Genomic DNA, 19,368 nt, shown 5'->3' with positions numbered 1-19,368 from the left:
TCTGTGTGGAGTTTGCATGTTCTCCCCGTGAATGCGTGGGTTCCCTCCGGGTACTCCGGCTTCCTCCCACTCCCAAAGACATGCACCTGGGGATAGGTTGATTGGCAACACTAAATGGTCCCTAGTGTGTGAATGTGAGTGTGAATGTTGTCTGTCTATCTGTGTTGGCCCTGCGATGAGGTGGCGACTTGTCCAGGGTGTACCCCGCCTTCCGCCCGATTGTAGCTGAGATAGGCGCCAGCGCCCCCCGCGACCCCGAAAGGGAATAAGCGGTAGAAAATGGATGGATGGATTTTCTGTTGGTCGTTCTGGTGTCATCACTCTGTTTCGTGATTAGTTCACGCTGTTTGTTTCATGCAATTTCTTAGTCCATGCTGCCCTGCTCACGTCACCGCATGTAAGTTTTTGTTTATTAATGCCACTAGTCTTTTGTTTTTTACCCATTGTTTACGTAAAAGTGCTAGTTTTGTTTCCTGTGTTAAGTTTTGTGCTTCCAAGGTGAGCGTCTTTTGTTTGTTACTTTTGAGTTAAGATTAAAATTATGTATTTACCTTCACGCATTGTTCATTTGCATCTCGGGAAAACCACGCAACAAACCACACCATACAGTCCACGTTACGACACAACATTAAGATGTATTTTTTCTGTAATTAATTCCCAACTCTATATAAATGTCAGAGTGGCTGCACCAAAAGACGTAAAAAAACCTTAGAGCATTTCTTCACAGCAAACCGAAATGTAAGTCTTTGCAGATCAAAACCAGTTGTTCCTGAGGTATGAGCAGAAGATACATTGACTTTATGGATTTTCCGTTAAGGCGTGTCATATTCCCCAACATACTTTCCAATCCCTATTCAACAATACCAGTCAGTGGTCACGCATCATAACTGTCTTCAGTTATCTCCGAGTCACATATCCTCCCTGATTTCGCCTTCAACAGCGATAATATCCACAATTTGAAATGTCCAGACAATTTTACATCACTCATACTTTAGAGTGAACTTTTGCACTCTTCAGTAAATAAATGAAAAACTCTTTAAATAACCAGGACCAAAATAAAATTTAAAAAGTCAGTAGCTAAAAGGGCTATGACTTATGTCATTCTTGTAACCAGTATCCATCCATCCATCCATTCATCTTCTTCCACTTATCTGAGGTTGGATCGCGGGGGCAGCAGCCTAAGCAGGGAAGCCCAGACTTCCCTCTCCCCAGCCACTTCGTCTAGCTCTTCCCGGGGGATCCCGAGGCGTTCCCAGGCCAGCCGGGAGACATAGTCTTCCCAACGTGTCCTGGGTCTTCCCCGTGGCCTCTTACCGGTTGGACGTGCCCTAAACACCTCCCTAGGGAGGCGTTCGGGTGGCATCCTGACCAGATGCCCGAACCACCTCATCTGGCTCCTCTCGATGTGGAGGAGCAGCGGCTTTACTTTGAGTTCCTCCCGGATGGCAGAGCTTCTCACCCTATCTCTAAGGGAGAGACCCAAACTCATTTGGGCCGCTTGTACCCGTGATCTTATCCTTTCGGTCATGACCCAAAGCTCATGACCATAGGTGAGGATGGGAATGTAGATCGACCGGTAAATTGAGAGCTTTGCCTTCCGGCTCAGCTCCTTCTTCACCACAAGGGATCGGTACAACGTCCGCATTACTGAAGACGCCGCACCGATCCGCCTGTCGATCTCACGATCCACTCTTCCCTCACTCGTGAACAAGACTCCTAGGTACTTGAACTCCTCCACTTGGGGCAGGGTCTCCTCCCCAACCCGGAGATGGCATTCCACCCTTTTCCGGGCGAGAACCATGGACTCGGACTTGGAGGTGCTGATTCTCATTCCGGTCGCTTCACACTCGGCTGCGAACCGATCCAGCGAGAGCTGAAGATCCCGGTCAGATGAAGCCATCAGGACCACATCATCTGCAAAAAGCAGAGACCTAATCCTGCGGTCACCAAACCGGAACCCCTCAACGCCTTGATTGTGCCTAGAAATTCTGTCCATAAAAGTTATGAACAGAATGGGTGACAAAGGACAGCCTTGGCGGAGTCCAACCCTCACTGGAAATGTGTTCCACTTACTGCCGGCAATGCGGACCAAGCTCTGACACTGATCATACAGGAAGTGGACCGCCACAATAAGACAGTCCGATACCCCATACTCTCTGAGCACTCCCCACAGGACTTCCCGAGGGACACGGTCCAATGCCTTCTCCAAGTCCACAAAGCACATGTAGACTGGTTGGGCAAACTCCCATGCACCCTCAAGAACCCTGCCCAGAGTATAGATATGCTATGCTATGCTATGCTACCCACGTCCAATACAGCTCTATTCAAATGGACAAAAGGCAGGAACTTTATTGTTTATGGGGAAAATTGAAATTTACAGCAGTGGTCTCCAACCTTTTTGTAGCTGCGGACCGGTCAACGCTTGAAAATGTGTCCCACGGACCGGGGGGGGGGGGGTTCGTAAAGAAATACAATCATGTGTGCTTACGGACTGTATCCGTGCAGACTGTATTGATCTATATTGATATATAATGTATATATTGTGTTTTTTTTGTTGATTTAATAGTGATTGGGGACCACTGACTTACAGTATCTCACCTGTTTTCCAGTCTTTCCGCCACAACTTTGTTTTCTCTTTCAGGTCAAACTTTGCTGTTCCTGGGGCGGAGCAACCTGCATGCACATGACTGCAGAATGGTTTCTTGTCTTCCGGATGCGCCCGTGAGTTTTCTTAGTTCAGTCAGTCTCTATTGTCTACGAGCTAGTTGTCATATATTATATAGTCGTGGTCAAAAGTTTTACATCACATGGATAAAGATAAGACCTTCTTGCGGAAAGTTCTGTGGTCGGATGAAACCAAAAAATGTGCTGTTTGGCCACAACACCCAACAATATGTTTTGAGGAGAAAAGGTGAGGCCTTTATTCCAAGGAACACCACACCTACCGTCAAGCATGGTGGTGGTAGTATTATGCTCTGCGCCTGTTTTGCTGCCAATAGAACTGCTGCTTTACAGAGAGTAAATGGGACAATTAAAAAGGAGGATTACCTACCTCCAAATTCTTCAGGACAACCTAAAATCATCAGCCCGGTTGGGTCTTGTGCGCAGTCTGGTGTTCAAACAGGATATTGACCCCCAACACATGTGAAAAGTGGTAACGGAATGGCTAAAATGAAGGTTTTGGAATGTCCTGCCTTAAACGTGTGGACAATGCTGAAGAAACAAGTCCATGTCAGAAAACCAACACATTTAGCTGAACTGCACCAATTTTGTCAAGAGGAGTGGTCAAAAATGACTGTAATCTACCTAATCAGATAAAGTACAGGTGTCAAACTTGATTCCTGGGGGCCAGATCTGGCCCGCCACATCATTTTAAATGGCCTGTGAAAGCTTGGAAATGCATTAAGTACTTTTTCTTTCTTTCTTTCTTTCTTTCTTCTTTTATTTTAAAAAAAGAGAATGAAAAAAAAAGAAAGACATGTACTGCATGCAGTTACATATATTTTAAACTATCTTTCTAATAATGTAACAGTTATTATATGATCATACATTCGCAACATTATTGGGGTAAAAATATACATAAATATCTACTTAGCCTTATGATTTCAAAACAAGTTATCCATCAAATTGTACACCGTAAACATGACAGTATATATATATATATATATATATATATATATATATATATATATATATATATATATTTTTTTTTTTTTAAAACAGCTCGTTTTCCAGAATCTTACCGTACATTTACAGTAATACACTGTGAAAACCGCAACCATGTTTTTTTTAGCAAAAGAAAACAATCACCGGAGTTTTACAGTAAAATAGTGTGACCATTTTACTGTAAATTTTATGGTACAATTCTGCCATTTTTCCCAAAGCAAAATCTACAAATTTTTTTTTCTTAAATTTGAGGTAAAATAAACATTTACTAATCAAATGCATAGGTAATCATGTGAGAAAATCATGTGGATAATCCTTGTACATATATGTTTGTTTTATTGATGTTACTAGCAGCCGGCTCTCTGAGGGCAACCAAAACTGGAAAACGGCCCTCAATGAAAACAAATTTGATACTCATGAGATAAAGCATCCAATACAATCAATTTGATACCTGACTCACTGTTATTACAAGATATTATTCTGTCCTTCCATATTGTTTTACAAAAACCTGCAAAGCTGCCAAACTCTGTACTTTCCCTATGTTTTATCCCAACCCAATGGCATTTTCAACACCGATAAAGTTATATTAGAACTTTTTCCATTCTTAGTTGACTTAAAATATTTACCATCATTGATGTTGTACACTCATACAGATCAATGAGCAAACACATGGCCATTTAAGGCATAAAACATGAAATGGCCCAATAATTCCAGGTGAGGAAAAGGATATTTTACATGTTCATATTTGGATGTCACATGATAAGTAATAATTTTATATAACTTGATCTCAGTGGAATGTTGCGATGCTCCTGTTTGAACGGGTTGAATTTGACACACACGCACCCACCCACCCACACACACACACACACACACACACACACACACACACACACACACACAGAGACAAGTGCAGATAGGAATGAATTAATGAATTGGCAGGCCTCGAAATTTTACTTCTTAAGGTCAAGGCAAGTGTTGCCTTAAAGGAGGGCTCATATTTTAGGGCACCAAGGCAAACATTTTATTTTGAGGCAGGGTATGTGTGTGTATGTATATGTTATATATATATATGTATATATAGATATGTATGTATGTATGTATGTGTGTGTGTGTGTCTATATATAAAAAATGTGTATCTATATGTGTGTATATATATATGTGTGTGTATATATATATATATATGTGTGTGTGTGTATATATGTATAAATATATATATATATATATATATTCATTCTGTCATGAATTATTTTCGTAGCTAACACCTACTAAAACAACAAGATAGTAAAATGAGATGACAGCTTCAATATGTATTTTCTTATAATTGATTTATACAGTCGTATGAAATGAAGCTATAACTTATCATATTCCAACACAAACATAATGTATATAATTATATTACATATATTTAAACATTTATCCACATTATACATTAATTTGTCTGAAAATAAAAATAGGCATAGTGTCCCCTTACGCCGCCCTACCTGGCTGGTGCCATGTGCCCTGTTGTTATCCCCTTTCCCTCAAAAAAAAAAAAAAAAAAAAAATATATATATATATATATATATATATATATATATATATTTGTAATATATATATATATTTGTAATATATATGGAATATATAAAAATGTGTATAAATGTGTGTGTGTGTGTGTGTGTGTGTGTGTGTATATATATATATATATATATATATATATATATATATATATATTATATCCATACATACACACACAAGTATATTATATACAATAAATTGAAATAGAATGTATCATATAGTATATGACCTAACTTGTAGTAATTTTTGTTAAAGTTGTGTATAAACAAATATATGAAACACCATGCAATTTCCATTCCATTATTGTTTACATCAGTGACTGATGATCAACCTTTACGAAGAAGTAAACAAATCCACGTGTGTTCCACGCAATGTCGTTGACAGCCACGAATCCAAATAAACATTCACGATACCGCACATCATTGACAGGTCTAGAACTGCTGAGTTTCGAGGAGACCAATTTTTGAAGCTTTTCATGTGGAATTCTTTCCCATTCTTGCTTGATGTACAGTTTAAGTTGTTCAACAGTCCGGAGTCTCCGTTGACGTATTTTAGGCTTCATAATGCGCCACACATTTTCAATGCGGGTATGTCTGGACTACAGGCAGGCCGGTCTAGTACCCGCACTCCTTTAAAATGAAGCCAAGGTGTTACTGTAACATGTGGGTTGGCATTGTCTTGCTGAAATAAGCAGGGGTATCCATGATAACGTTCCTTGGATGGCAACATATATTGCTCCAAAACCTGTATGTACTTTCCAGCATTAATGATGCCTTCACGGATGTGTAAGTTACCCATGCCTTGGGCACTAATACACCCCCATACCATCACAGATGCTGACTTTTGAACTGTAACGGTCCGGATGGTTCTTCTCCTCTTTTGTCCGGAGAACACGACGTCCACAGTTTCCAAAAACAATTTGAAAAGTGGACTCGTCAGACCACAGAACGGTTTTCCTCTTTGCATCAGTCCATCTTAGATGAGCTTAGGCCCAGCTAAGCCGGCAGCGTTTCTGGGTGTTGTTGATAAATGGCTTTTGCTTTGCATAATAGTTCTAACTTGCACTTACAGATGTAGCGACAAACTGTAGTTACTAACAGTGTTTTTCTGAAGTGTTCCTGAGCCCATGGGATGATATACTTTAGACACCGATGTCACTTTTTGATGCAGTACCGCCTGAGAGATCGAACTACTGATAGATCGAAGGTCACGGGCTTAGCCGCTTACCTGCAGTGATTTCTCCAGATTCTCTGAACCTTTTGATGAAATCCCTACATTCCTTGCAATAAATAGCTCGTTGAGAAATGTTCTAAACTATTTAACAATTTGTTCACAAAGTGGTGACCCTCACCCCATCCTTGTTTGTGAATGACTGAGCATTTCAAGGACGCTGCTTTTATACCCAATCATGGCACCCACCTGTTCCCAATCAGCCCGTTCACCTGTGGGATGTTCCAAATAAGTGTTTGACGAGCATTCCTCGACTTTCTCAGTCTTTTTTGCCACTTGTGCCAGCTTTTTTGAAACATATTGCAGGCATCAAAATCCAAATGAGATAATATTTGCACAAAATAACAGAGTTTCCAGTTTGAACGTTAAATATCTTGTCTTTGCAGTCTATTCAATTGAATATTGGTTGAAAGGGATTTGCAAATCATTGTATTCTGTTTTTATTTACCATTTACACAACGTGCCAACTTCACTGGTTTTGGGTTTTGTACCTTCTATTTTTTGTACAAAAAATGTTTGTACTGCGACAAACCATCCCTTTTTGTTTAGTTTTTTCCGATTTGTATATATCGCTAGTTAATCCATGTTCCATTTGTGCTGCAGTTTGGAAGTCCAGCTCATTGTCTGTCTCTCCTTTCGGGTCCAATATTTGCTTGTTGGGGGGGATTTTGTGTGAATGTGCACACAGTTCCCACCTCTTTGTAAACGGCAAAGTCTTATTTCTCTTCTCCTCAGTTCAAACTAAATCCCAAACCGGATCGCTTTCAAATGTAAAAAGCCCCCAGCGCAGAATGGAACCTTTCTTAATATTATTCAGCGCAAAGCACCAGGGGGACGGGGGTCTACCGCTTTGTTTCATCCCAGATTTCCTCCTAATTACAATCTTTTGTTATCTTAAGTGGAATTGAACAAATACAGTGCTAATGTTGCACAAGGTCAGTGAACCTACATGGAACAGTGGTTACTCAAGCTGCATGTTCTCATCCCTGACTTCACACAGTAGATTCTGCCTGGGGTTGAAATACCGCCCCATGGCCCACCCACATCATTTCCACACAGTTCTCTCTGTTACAGCTCAAAGGGAAAAAAGCGAAATATATAAACTGTCCGGGATCAACGGTGCACGGCACTCCAATTTCCCACGCCTTGAAAAGATAAAGGCATCGGTTCATATGGATATTGCTTTTGATTTAATTGTTCACAACAGATTGATTCGAAGACACTTAAATATAATGATTCAACGATTTTTTAATACTATTAAAAAAACATACAATCCAATGTATTCCCCAAATAAACACAATTAATGTGGATGTTTTCCATTGACCCAAACTGTAAATATTAAATGTGACTATTAAAAACAATGTGCTTGCTGTCGTCTTGCGGGTTCCACGGACCATCAAGGAAGGACATTTTTCTTTTAGTCGGATCGCTTTTCAGTGGCTCCTCTCCTGCTCACTCCTCGCCACGTCGTCGCTGTCTTCAGCTCGCTCTCTGTCGTTTTCGCTCATCAGGTTCTGCTGCGGATTCTACTACTCCTTCTGCCCCACCCTCCTCCGCTGCCGCCCTTTTATACAGCCAGAGGAGATTTATTAATTGTGTGTAGGTGCGCGATCCACGCACCTGAAGTCGATTGCTGCGTCGCTCTCCGCTAAGCCGCATCCTCCGCCTCTTTGCCGCCATCTTGGGCCGGGCTCCAGCGTGCCCCGCCCTGCTGCTCGTTCGCCAGCCGCGCTTCTCCACAGAATGGTACTGCCTTTTTCCTAAAATGAAGTTTAAAGTGTGACCCAAGGGCAGCTTGATTTTTTTTCGCCCACAGTATATTGTTGAAATAAGATCAAACATGAAAATCGATAAAATTATCAGGGAAAAAAAGGGCAAATAAATGTAATGTAATTAGAAAAAGTATACATTTTGATGCTGATAACGAATAATAATTTACTTATGGATATGGTGTCAGTTTATTCAAACATGCATACAATTACAATGTAATGCGTCACATGTTTCATTTTTTTTGTTTCAGCATGTCCAAAAATTAATAAGAGAAAGCAAAACTCAATTTGTAACACAAGAGTAAAAATAAATAAATACATAAACTAAAAAAATAAATAAAAAAATACATGAATGAATAAACAATTGGTAAGTAAATGATCAACAAATACAGAAGTAAACAATGAATAAAGTTATCATCAACATACATTGAAAATACAAGCTGTGTTCGCTTAGAAAAGATTAATCGCTTTGTACTCAGGGGAATATGACAGAGAAGTGTTTTATTTGTGTTAAAATTTTATTTAAAAAGACGAAGCTGTCTACAAATAAAGTGAACTCGCGTGATGTCACCTAAACCGGACGTGAGGGCCAAGTGAACACTCAATTTGTAATCAAAAATAACATTTTAAAACTTTTGCAAATGAAACCATTTCAAATGAAAAATTCAAACACTCAAAAATCCAGAAATAGAACAATATTTTATGTTTTTTTCTGCCAGGGAAGTATATTGTTTGTCAATTTAGTATCATGTTTTTTTTTTTATAAAACTCGGTGAAAAGATTATAGTGCGCGTGTAAGTATTTTCTGAGCACCTTCAACAATACCGTGGTACTACTAATAACCGTGATCATTTTAGTCGCAATAGCCGTGAAATTTTCCCATCATTATGTCTCTATTTTTTAATAATATACCAGTGTTTGTGTTTTAGTTTTTCCTCTGATTGTGTTTAGTATTTTCTGTTTTTAGTTCCTGTCAGCGCTCTTATTTTGTCTGTTTCCTGTTTTTTTCCCTAATAAGCGCGTTTTCCCCTCAGCTGCGGCCGATTGACACCTGGCCACACCTGGTGTCAATCAGCCCACTCCTATTTGTACCTGCTTTTGTCCTCCAGTGAGTGCTGGATTATTGTCGCTCTTGTCGTTGCTACCTGTTGCTCCTGTCGTGTCAATGTCATTTTCTACTTGTCGTTCCTACTGGTCGTGTGATTGCAGCGTAGCAGTAAGCTATATTAAGTAGATGTTTGTAGCTTACTTTTTTTTGTTCCCTACTTCCGATTTGTTTGTTCATAGCCTAGTTTGTTATGCGCCGCGTGTGCACCTTTTTGTTTGTAGCCTTTGTTTGGTTTTGTTTTAGTGTTTAAATTAAAACCATGTTTTCTTACTCAATGCCTGCCTCCTTCTCTGCATCTTGGGGCTCCTCACAAACTAATTCTGACAACCATCCTTGTTAGAGTTGTGCGATAATAAAAAAAAAAGTACATATGAATATCGGTAAAAATTATATTCCAGTAACAGTACAAATATAATATTTGTCTTAAAATTGTATATATATATATATATATATAAATGGTAAATGGGTTGTACTTGTATAGCGCTTTTCTACCTTCAAGGTACTCAAAGCGCTTTGACACTACTTCCACATTCACACACACATTCACACACTGATGGAGGGAGCTGCCATGCAAGGCGCCAACCAGCAACCATCAGGAGCAGGGGGGAAGTGTCTTGCTCAGGACTCAACGGACGTGACGAGGTTGGTTCTAGGTGGGATTTGAACCAGTGACCCTCGGGTTGTGCACGGCCACTCTACCACTGCGCCACGCCGTCCCACTAATATATATTTTATTTTTTTATTTTTTTTTGTCTTAAAATTGTATGTATGTATGTACGTGTATATGTATGTGTGTGTGTGTGTATGTATATATATATATATATATATATATATATATATATATATATATGTATATGTATGTGTATGTGTATGTGTATGACAATAAATTAATTACAAATTAATTTACTTTTCTTTTTGGCCCAATTCAATCAATCAATCAATCAATCAATGTTTATTTATATAGCCCGAAATCACAAATGTCTCAAAGGACTGCACAAATCATTACGACTACAACATCCTCGGAAGAACCCACAAAAGGGCAAAGAAAACTCACACCCAGTGGGCAGGGAGAATTCACATCCAGTGGGACGCCAGTGACAATGCTGACTATGAGCCATCGATGACAATGAGGACTATGAGAACCTTGGAGAGGACCACATATGTGGGCAACCCCCCCCCCTCTAGGGGACCAAAAGCAATGGATGTCGAGCGGGTCTAACATGATACTGTGAAAGTTCAATCCATAGTGGCTCCAACACAGCCGCGAGAGTTCAGTTCAAGCGGATCCAAGACAGCAGCGAGAGTCCCGTCCACAGGAAACCATATCAAGCGGAGGCGGATCAGCAGCGTAGAGATGTCCCCAACCGATACACAGGCGAGCGGTCCATCCTGGGTCCCGACGAGCGGTCCATCCTGGGTCTCAACTCTGGACAGCCAGTACTTCATCCATGGTCATCGGACCGGACCCCCTCCACAAGGGAGGGGGGGACATAGGAGAAAAAGAAAAGAAACGGCAGATCAACTGGTCTAAAAAGGGAGTCTATTTAAAGGCTAGAGTATACAAATGAGTTTTAAGGTGAGACTTAAATGCTTCTACTGAGGTAGCATCTCGAACTGTTACCGGGAGGGCATTCCAGAGTACTGGAGCCCGAAATGAAAAAGCTCTATAGCCCGCAGACTTTTTTTGGGCTCTAGGAATCACTAATAAGCCGGAGTCCTTTGGACGCAGATTTCTTGCCGGGACATACGGTACAATACAATCAGCAAGATAGGATGGAGCTAGATCGTGTAGTATTTTATATGTAAGTAGTAAAACCTTAAAGTCACATCTTAAGTGCACAGGAAGCCAGTGCAGGTGAGCCAGTACAGGTATATATGTATGTATATATGTATATAAAGGTATATACAGTATAGGTATATATGTATGTATATATGTATATAAAGGTATATACAGTGTAGGTATATATGTATGTATATATGTATATAAAGGTATATACAGTATAGGTATATATGTATGTATATATGTATATAAAGGTATATACAGTATAGGTATATACAGTATGTATGTATATATGTATATAAAGGTATATACAGTATAGGTATATATGTATGTATATATGTATATAAAGGTATATACAGTATAGGTGTATATGTATGTATATATGTATATAAAGGCATATACAGTACAGGTGTAATGTGATCAAACTTTCTTGTTCTTGTCAAAAGTCTAGCAGCCGCATTTTGTACCAACTGTAATCTTTTAATGCTAGACATGGAGATTCTGCTTCTGGTTTCGTTGGTTTAGCTTCTATTGTGCTTTCTGTCCGTCCTATGTTTTTCTCCCAAAAAGGTGATGTATCAGCGCCGAAAAGTTCTTTCAAGTGAGATAAAAATACAGTCATGGTAACAGCGTTACTGCAGGTACTTAAGCCACAGACCAGAGGTCAAAATTATGATATAAACAATAGAAAATGATATCGTAGGATAGACATAATTATGTTGCAGTATGACATACTTATTGTAAAATGGCACAGCAGTAAGGCCTGTAATGCAAAACACAACTTCACAGGGCTTTTACTTCAAAAGATCCCACTACACCTGAATATTATTCCATTGATTTATTTTTACAGCAAGGCACGGTCAGCCAAATGTATCCTTCACTCCCACAAACCCCCACGATATTCTTTAAGTTCCTCTGTCTCACTCGAGTCTTGTTTTACATTACAAGCCGCGTTTAGTAAAGCTGAGGTCAGTGTAATGAGACAGTGGAAAAACTGACATGTATCTCTTCTCTCCATTGAAACTGTGATGAATATAGCATGTTGTAGATCATGAAATCCAAAACAATAGTTACTGTTTGGCACTCCAAATGTATATTTATATACATGCATTTGATACGAAGCTTCATTTTGCTCTGTACTCTGATGGCTGTGACCACACCACTGGGCTTTTAAAACTTATATTTCCTGTCAAAATCAGCCTCATTTCCCACAAACACTGAAAAGAACATTCCTGTTTTAGATCTGTAATGTGCTTTTTGATTTAAACACCAATTTTCAGCCGTTAGCGCTTAAGGTAGAACTGCACTTTGTTTTGGAATTTCGCCCATCGTTCTCAATCACTATGATTTCCTCCAGGATCCTAAAGATCGTTCGGAAGATGCGGCTCATGAGGGTCGACGTAGCCTTCAAAGCCCTCTAAAACAACTTCAAAACCATCAATGTTTTATATTGACAAGAAGAAGAAAGTTTGATCACATTACACCTGTACTGGCTCACCTGCACTGGCTTCCTGTGCACTTAAGATGTGACTTTAAGGTTTTACTACTTACGTATAAAATACTACACGGTCTAGCTCCATCCTATCTTGCCGATTGTATTGTACCATATGTCCCGGCAAGAAATCTGCGTTCAAAGGACTCCGGCTTATTAGTGATTCCTAGAGCCCAAAAAAAGTCTGCGGGCTATAGAGCGTTTTCCGTTCGGGCTCCAGTACTCTGGAATGCCCTCCCGGTAACAGTTCGAGATGCCACCTCAGTAGAAGCATTTAAGTCTCACCTTAAAACTCATTTGTATACTCTAGCCTTTAAATAGACCTGCTTTTTAGACTAGTTGATCTGCCGCTTCTTTTCTTTTTCTCCTCTGCCCCCCCCTCCCTTGTGGAGGGGGTCCGGTCCGATTGCCATGGATGAAGTACTGGCTGTTCAGAGTCGGGACCCAGGATGGACCGCGTGTCCGGACCCAGGATGAACCGCTCGCCTGTATCGGTTGGGGACATCTCTACGCTGCTGATCTGCCTCCGCTTGGGATGGTTTCCTGTGCACGGGACTCTCGCTGCTGTGTTGGAGCCACTATGGATTGAACTTTCACAGTATCATGTTAGACTCACTCTACATCCATTGCTTTCGCCTGGGGGACACATATGAGGTCCTCTCCAAGGTTCTCATAGTCAGCATTGTCACTGGCGTCCCACTGGGTGTGAGTTTTTCTGGCCCTTATGTGGGTACTTCCGAGGATGTGATAGCCGTAGTGGTTTGTACAGTCCTTTGAGACATTTGTTATTTAGGGCTATATAAATAAGCATTGATTGATTGATTGATTATATACACACTGCAAGTATGTATACCGTATTTCCTTGAATTGCCGCCGGGTATATAGTATACGCCTGCCTAGAATTACTGCCGGGTCGAACTAGTTTCGCAAAAAAATTAGCGCATGCTTAGCATTATCGCCGGCTCAGGATTAACGCCGGGTCAAACTCGTTTCCCAAAATTATAAGCATATGCCTAAAATTTCCGCCGGGTCAAACTCTTCACGTCACGAGTGACACTTCACCTGTCATCATTTTCGAAATGGAGGAGGCTGATTTCAATCATTTGAAATCGCATAAAGGGAAGAAGATTAAGAGCTATTCAGTAGGATTTAAGGTACAAGCTATTGAATATGTTAAAAAGAACAGAAAGCATCCATCCATCCATCCATTTTCTACCGCTTATTCCCTTTCGGGGTCGCGGGGGGCGCTGGCGCCTATCTCAGCTACAATCGGGCGGAAGGCGGGGTACACCCTGGACAAGTCGCCACCTCATCGCAGGGCCAACACAGATAGACAGACAACATTCACACTCACATTCACACACTATGTTTTATTAATATACCATAGCTGCGTGTGTCAAATTTGAGTCATTAAATGACTCCCGCCTCCTGGTGGTAGAGGGCGCTAGTGATCCTTCTTGCGACTACTCGGCTGCAGAAGAAGTGACAACAAGCAGCAAGAGTGAGCAGCGATTGTTTATTTTTTCCTTTCGCTTGCACTTTTAACATGGAGGATTACATATCTAAAATACAACAGTTTTCTAAACTGGACTTTCAATGGAAGCAGGAGGTAATAAAGGAAGATCTCCATCGAGACAGAGAGACTTTTAAAACTGAAGAAAGATAAGGAAGACTTCTATAAACAAGTTATCGATGCTTTTGATCAGAAGGAGCTGCGCATGGACTTCATTTATAAGTAAAGGTAAGACCATAACGTTTTTTTAATTAAATGTGCTTTTCATGATGGTATTCTTACATCACACTCAAATTTATAAGCGCAGGCCTAAATTTAGTGCATGCCTTTGGTAAACGCCGTAGTGAGAAGAGGTTTTAAATTAATTAGCGCCTTGGCGGCAATTCAAGGAAATACGGTGTATGTATTTATATATATATATATATATATCCATCCATCCATTTTCTACCGCTTATTCCCTTTTGTGGGGGCGCTGGCGCCTATCTCAGCTACAATCGGGAGGAAGGCGGCGTACACCCTGGACAAGTCACCACCTCATCGCAGGGCCAACACAGATAGACAGACAACATTCACACACTAGGGCCAATTTATTTTATTATTATTTTTTTTATTAGATTTTTTTTTGCAGTGTGTATTCATAACAATATGTAATATGTTCAATATTTACAGTATTAATTTTTATAATTTCCAGAACGAATTATTTTGCGCATTTATGTCCTTTTATATTAAAACAGACTTTTGACTTCCTGCAACAAATGTGTGTTCCTACTTCCGGAAACAAACTAGTGTGTGTTTTAATCCTGGCAGACTTGGTAACAGACTATCCATCCATCCATCCATATTCTACCGCTTATTCCCTTTTGGGGTCGCGGGGGGCGCTGGCGCCTATCTCAGCTACAATCGAGCGGAAGGCGGGGTACACCCTGGACAAGACAGACTATATCTGGATTAATAAGGGGTTCACAACCATAGATATTTCAAGCTGAATGTAGGAATGATGAACTCCTAGTTTTACAGCGGAGCTAAAAAGCTCTCTGAGCGCGCTCTTGATGACATCACACATTTAAAGGCACGCACACACTTCCACACACTCTGCTCTCATGAAATGTCTCTTGGGCCCCTTCTAGGTTGTCCAGGGTAAATCCCACCTCACCTTATCCTTGTCCACACACACAAAATGGTCGTTTAAGACCCCCTAACCCCATCCATCCACCGACGGAACGCAACCGAGTACGCATGCGTGGAAAATGCAGACGTCATAGTCACCTCCAGTGTTGCTTTGTGTGCAAGTTCTTACATTTAACTTATCTGAACAATATCCGGTGTTGTGGTATTTTAATTACCTGGAATCCAGTGTGCTGTGGGTCCCTATTGAAGTGAATCACACCTGAGCCAATTAATCAAATCTTTAATGGACACATAGAAGTAAACAATGTGATAAAGAACATTTTACATCAATCAATCTAGGGATGTAGATATCCCGTCACTCTTTTGCCTTCACTTTCATTGTCCATTCGTTTTTGGTGACTTTAGTTTATATACTCTGGACCGAGACGTTGCTTTGCCAGTCCAAATGCATTTGATGTTTTCTGCAGTTAGTCTTCCCTGGTTCGGCCAGGTAATACAAAGCACACGCTACCTTTTTATATCACATCCACGGGATCCCGCATTCTCGTTGTCTCTCCTTCGACGCATGGACAAAGTTTTTCGGTTAATAGAATCTCAGCTGACCTGGACTTTCGAAAGTTCTCTTTTGTTGTATCCCAAATAGCTGCAATCGCTTTCTCTTAACGTGTGATTTCCGTACATGTAGAGTCTGGATGACTCGCCTCCATCTTTCTAGTGCAGGGGTTGGGAACCTTTTTGGCTGAGAGAACCAAAAAGCTAAATATTTTAAAATGTCTTTCCGTAAGAGCCATGTAATATTTTTTTTAACACAGAACACAACTAAACGCGTGCATTTTTATGCAAGACCAACATTTCTAGAGTATAATAGGTCTCTTATTCTTTGTAACAGCATTGTTATTCTGAAGCTAACTGTGGAGGGGGCGTGGCCCACGGGCCTGCAGCAAACTGGGGTGTGCCAGGATCAGCCTCGAAATCAGCAAGAGCTGCGTAGATGGCCCACCTGAGGCCTTTAATCTAATCACCTGTCGCTCTGTTATAAGCAGCAGCCAGGAGGAGAGACGGGGTTGGGGCTGGAGCCAGAGCGCGAGCGAGAACGAAAGAGAACAATTCATTTCGGGCTCCAGTACTCTGGAATGCCCTCCCGGTAACAGTTCGAGATGCCACCTCAGTAGAAGCATTTCAGTCTCACCTTAAAACTCATTTGTATACGCTAGCCTTTAAATAGACTCCCTTTTTAGACCAGTTGATCTGCCGTTTCTTTTCTTTTTCTCCTATGTCCCACTCTCCCTTGTGGAGGGGGTCCGGTCCGATCCGGTGGCCATGTACTGCTTGCCTGTGTATCGGCTGGGGACATCTCTGCGCTGCTGATCCGCCTCCGCTTGGGATGGTTTCCTGCTGGCTCCGCTGTGAACGGGACTCTCGCTGCTGTCTTGGATCCACTTTGGACTGGACTCTCGCGACTGTGTTGGATCCATTATGGATTGAACTTTCACAGTATCATGTTAGACCCGCTCGACATCCATTGCTTTCCTCCTCTCCAAGGTTCTCATAGTCATCATTGTCACCGACGTCCCACTGGGTGTGAGTTTTCCTTGCCCTTATGTGGGCCTACCGAGGATGTCGTGGTGGTTTGTGCAGCCCTTTGAGACACTAGTGATTTAGGGCTATATAAGTAAACATTGATTGATTGATTCAATTGCTGGAAAGCAACTGAGAGACTTATTGAAAAATTAAACAATAATGTAACCCTGAAACGGGGTCTCATGTTGGTGCTTGGTGGTCTGAAGAACCCCCAGGAGGACAAGCCCCACACTGACCAATAATAAATAAATAACTTCTTAACGCAACTTCTTGAACAGGTGCGGTAGAAAACGGATGGATGGACTAAAAATCCATGAGAATGTTTTATGTTTTGAACATTATTTTTAACACTTATTACCAGTGGAATTATTCATTACTTATCATGTTAAGCAACGTCAGCTCAGATTTATCCGAGAGCCAGATGCAGTCATCAAAAGAGCCACATCTGGCTCTAGAGCCATAGGTTCCCTACCCCTGTTCTAGTGTTTTTACCTCCGAGTGGAAACAGGTTGTTTTGAAGCTGGCTGTGGCGCGTTCTCTCTGACATCACTTCCTGTGTGGGGCGCGGTCTTTCTGGCATCACTTCCTGTGTGGGGCGCGGTCTTTCTGACATCACTTCCTGTGTGGGGCGCGGTCTTTCTGACATCACTTCCTGTGTGGGGCGCGGTCTTTCTGGCATCACTTCCGCTACGAACTCCATTTGTAAACGATCGATGAGTCCATACAAAGCTAATAGCCGGAGATTCAAGAAATAGACATCGCACTTACCCGTGTAAAAAATTATCCAAGGAGGGCAACAATAAATGATAGTTTAGTTTGGCTGAAACGAGGTTTGGGCTAAATAATTATTCATTTAAGGGGTTAAACGCCTTAGTGTAGACATATCCTTAACTGCATATGCCAGATATTTGATCGTTTTTTGTTTTAAAGTAACGCAATAATTACTTTCCTTAGAAATTAATTACATTTATTGAAGATATATTCCGTAAATAATTCAATTACTTTTTTGGTAATCTAACTATAATTCATTACTTTCTGAAACTAATTTCCCAAACACTGATTGCCATTGTATTGTACAGTTTATGCACTACAGTGGGCAAAAAAAATACATTTAGTTAAATTGTTGCTTACATATATTAGTCCATTTTATTTTTTTGTTTATTCATCTAGGATAACAAAGTGATTTACCTTCCAATTACAGTACAAAGGTAAAAAAAAACTTACAGTAATGAGAAGTTAAAGGTTTTATCTTTAAATGATTACTTGTGTTATTATTATATATTATGATTACACACGTAATACAAACACTGTGTAGTTGTTGATTATTTTTTCAGTTTAAGAGCATGATTTAGAGCAGTGGTTCTCAAATAGGGGTACGCGTACCCCTGGGGGTACTTGAAGGTATGCCAAGGGGTACATGAGATTTTTTTTTTAAATATTCTAAAAATAGCAACAATGTTGATGTTAAAATTTTATTTTTTTTTGCGAAGAAATGTTTAGAAGTAAGTTGATGAGTCCAGATGGATCTCTATTACAATCCCCAAAGAGGGCACTTTAAGTTGATGATTACTTCTATGTTTAGAAATCTTTATTTAGAACTGAATCACTTGTTTATTTTTCAACAAGTTTTTAATTATTTTTATATCTTTTTTTCCAAATAGTTCAAGAAAGACCACTACAAATGAGCAATATTTTGCACTGTTATACAATTTAATAAATCAGAAACTGATGACATAGTGCTGTGTTTTACTTCTTTATCTCTTTTTTTCAACCGAAAATGCTTTGCTCTGATTAGGGGGTACTTGAATTTCAAAAAAATGTTCACAGGGGGTACATCACTGAAAAAAGGTTGAGAACCACTTAGACAAAAGCTCTGAGTCTGTGCATAAAGCCAAATATTTTTTAAAGTAATTTATTGCATATTTTTCCAATTTACGGCGCCTTTAGACGCAGTGTAAAAGTAACAGGTCTTCTTTCACTTGATATTTTTGCAGTTTTATGCATTTTTATGTAGAAATGATAAAAATGGGAAAACAAATTGCTATTTGTTTGATTTCAAAATCGTGCAGCCATTGTGGACATTTGTGTTTGCTCTCTTTCTTTTGCCTGATTTACACACTTTGGAAAATGAATAGCCCTCTTAAGCGAAACATAAATTGAACCTCGTGGATCACAGTGACACTTTTATGGTGTTTTTACAAGGTGTTACTCTGTATGAATGGCAAATTAGATTATGATGATTTTAGTTGTAGGATTTTTAGACAGTAGTTTGCTTTGGTGTCCCACAAAACCAGAAGTAAAAATGACCATTTTGATTATTAAAATAAATAGAGGATTACCAGTTTTCTGATTCCTTACGTTTTGATGGACACTGAGACATTACATCAAGTCTATATGTAAAAGCAGGAGTGGTACATTCTCATGGTTTTCAGATTTAAAAAGTTTAAACATTGCTGTCATAGTTTCCATCAGTAGAGCAGGATGCCAAAAGTGCTCCAATTACACTCATGTTTGGGTTCCATACATTTCAAAATATGCTCCATGTGT

General features: G+C 40.2%; 1 protein-coding gene across 1 annotated transcript in view; it reads left to right on the top strand.

Moving 5' to 3' along the window:
- The window catches only part of cep76 (centrosomal protein 76), a 180,896-nt gene that overhangs the window by 7,814 nt on the left and 153,714 nt on the right, over positions 1-19,368 (top strand). The window contains exon 2 of the mRNA XM_061916566.1: positions 2,642-2,721. Within this exon, the coding sequence (XP_061772550.1) occupies positions 2,695-2,721 (27 nt within the window). The 5' untranslated portion in view covers positions 2,642-2,694. The remainder of the gene's footprint in view (positions 1-2,641; positions 2,722-19,368) is intronic.

The sequence above is a fragment of the Nerophis ophidion genome, linkage group LG11 (genome assembly GCF_033978795.1).
Source record: "Nerophis ophidion isolate RoL-2023_Sa linkage group LG11, RoL_Noph_v1.0, whole genome shotgun sequence".
NCBI lineage: Eukaryota > Metazoa > Chordata > Actinopteri > Syngnathiformes > Syngnathidae > Nerophis > Nerophis ophidion.
The sequence above is the reverse complement of the archived record's forward strand: the minus strand, read 5'-3'. Positions and strand labels throughout refer to the sequence as shown.